Below are 1,554 nucleotides of genomic sequence, written 5' to 3' on the forward strand. Positions count from 1 at the left end.
TGATACAACACAACAAGAAAATAATACACAAAACACAAGTACAACCCGTGATACACTAAACAACAAGAACATGACTCAATGACCCGACACTCTTCTTGACCCGTGACACTCTTGTGTCAAAACAACAACACAACAACAAACAAGTGACGCCAATGCTACACGCCAACGCTACACGCCTGAAAGAAACAAGCGACGCCAATGCTCCACGCCTGAAAGAAACAAGAAGATGAATCAATAACCAGATTGCTTAAATCAGAGACATAAATATTACAAGAACATAGAACACAAGCAAGCAACAAACATGGCATAGAACACAAGCAAGAACTAGTTCACTTAACATAAAACAGAGAACAAGTTCAGAGCACAAGCAACAACAAATTAAGTTAACCAAAAACAAACAGAGAACTAGATCACTTAACCTAATTAGCCATCAACTCAAGAATGAGCTTCTTCTTCAGAGCTTCTTCTTCATCACCTAGTGGTCCTTGCTTTGCAATCAGACTGTCAAGTAGTTTCATCTTCCCAAGCCTCTCCTTTGTATCCAAATCCGCCTTCTTGATGCTCCACATCTTCTGGAATTCAGAGAACTCCTTCCCCTCACCCACCGGCTTCTTTTTCCCCCGGGCTTTTGCTGCCTTAACACCAGGGGGGCGGGTCGTTCCGTCATCATCTACAGCAGCATCATTATCTTTTACAGACTCGCTTGCTGAATAAGACCCATCATCAAACTTCCTCCTTTTGTTGCTGCTTTCATTGGCACACCATTTCTGGTCATTCCGAAGCTCCTTCCACGCATGCTCAAGTGTAAACTTCTTCTTATAGTTGTTGTAGTAGATCTCGTGAGCATGTTTCAGAACATCAGTTTCATTTTGGCCGCTTGTCTTCTCTCTTGTTGCAGCTTCGTACGCTCCACTAAACTTGGACACAAGATCATTGATCTTGTGCCAACGTTGCTTGCAGTGGCTTCCTTCTCTCTCTTCACCGGGTGCAACCTTCGGACTGGCTGCATAGTATGCGGCAATCCTTGACCAGAAGGCACCAGAACGTTGCTCATTCCCTACTAGAGGATCTTTACTGGTGTTTAACCAGGAGGAGATGAGCACCACATCATCTGATGGCGTCCAGGTCCTTCTTTCTCTACGCTCTGTACGCTTCTCTGCACCATCTTTCGAACCAAAACTACAAGAAGAACCACCGAAGACAGGAACCTGTGATGAACAAGGTTCGACACTGCCTTCTACTAAATGAAAGACAATGTCTTGTTGGCTATTAAGAAGCTCAACAAAGTTGGCCGTGTGCGCATGTGGAGTAAAATCCATATCCGGAATTGGAGAGAAGAAGATGAAAAGAATGAGAAGGAAGACAGATGAAGGAATGAAGAAGGAAGGCAGAGATTAAACTTAAGAAGATGAACAAGAAAGAGAACAAGGAATGAAGAAGGAAGGCAAATGCAACTTAAAGCTCATATTTAACTCTAAACATACATCACAATTAATCAAATGCATTCATCACAACCAACCACAAACGACTTGACATTTATCCACCACATTCAAC

At 42.9% G+C, this 1,554-nt stretch overlaps 1 protein-coding gene across 1 annotated transcript; it reads right to left on the reverse strand.

Moving 5' to 3' along the window:
- Window positions 1–419: 419 nt before the first annotated feature.
- On the reverse strand, window positions 420–1,319 carry LOC106331718 (glutathione S-transferase T3-like). Its single transcript, XM_013770123.1, has one exon. The coding sequence runs from the start codon at window positions 1,317–1,319 to the stop codon at window positions 420–422; it is 900 nt and encodes a 299-aa protein (XP_013625577.1).
- Window positions 1,320–1,554: the final 235 nt, after the last annotated feature.

Source organism: Brassica oleracea, chromosome C1, assembly GCF_000695525.1.
Source record: "Brassica oleracea var. oleracea cultivar TO1000 chromosome C1, BOL, whole genome shotgun sequence".
NCBI lineage: Eukaryota > Viridiplantae > Streptophyta > Magnoliopsida > Brassicales > Brassicaceae > Brassica > Brassica oleracea.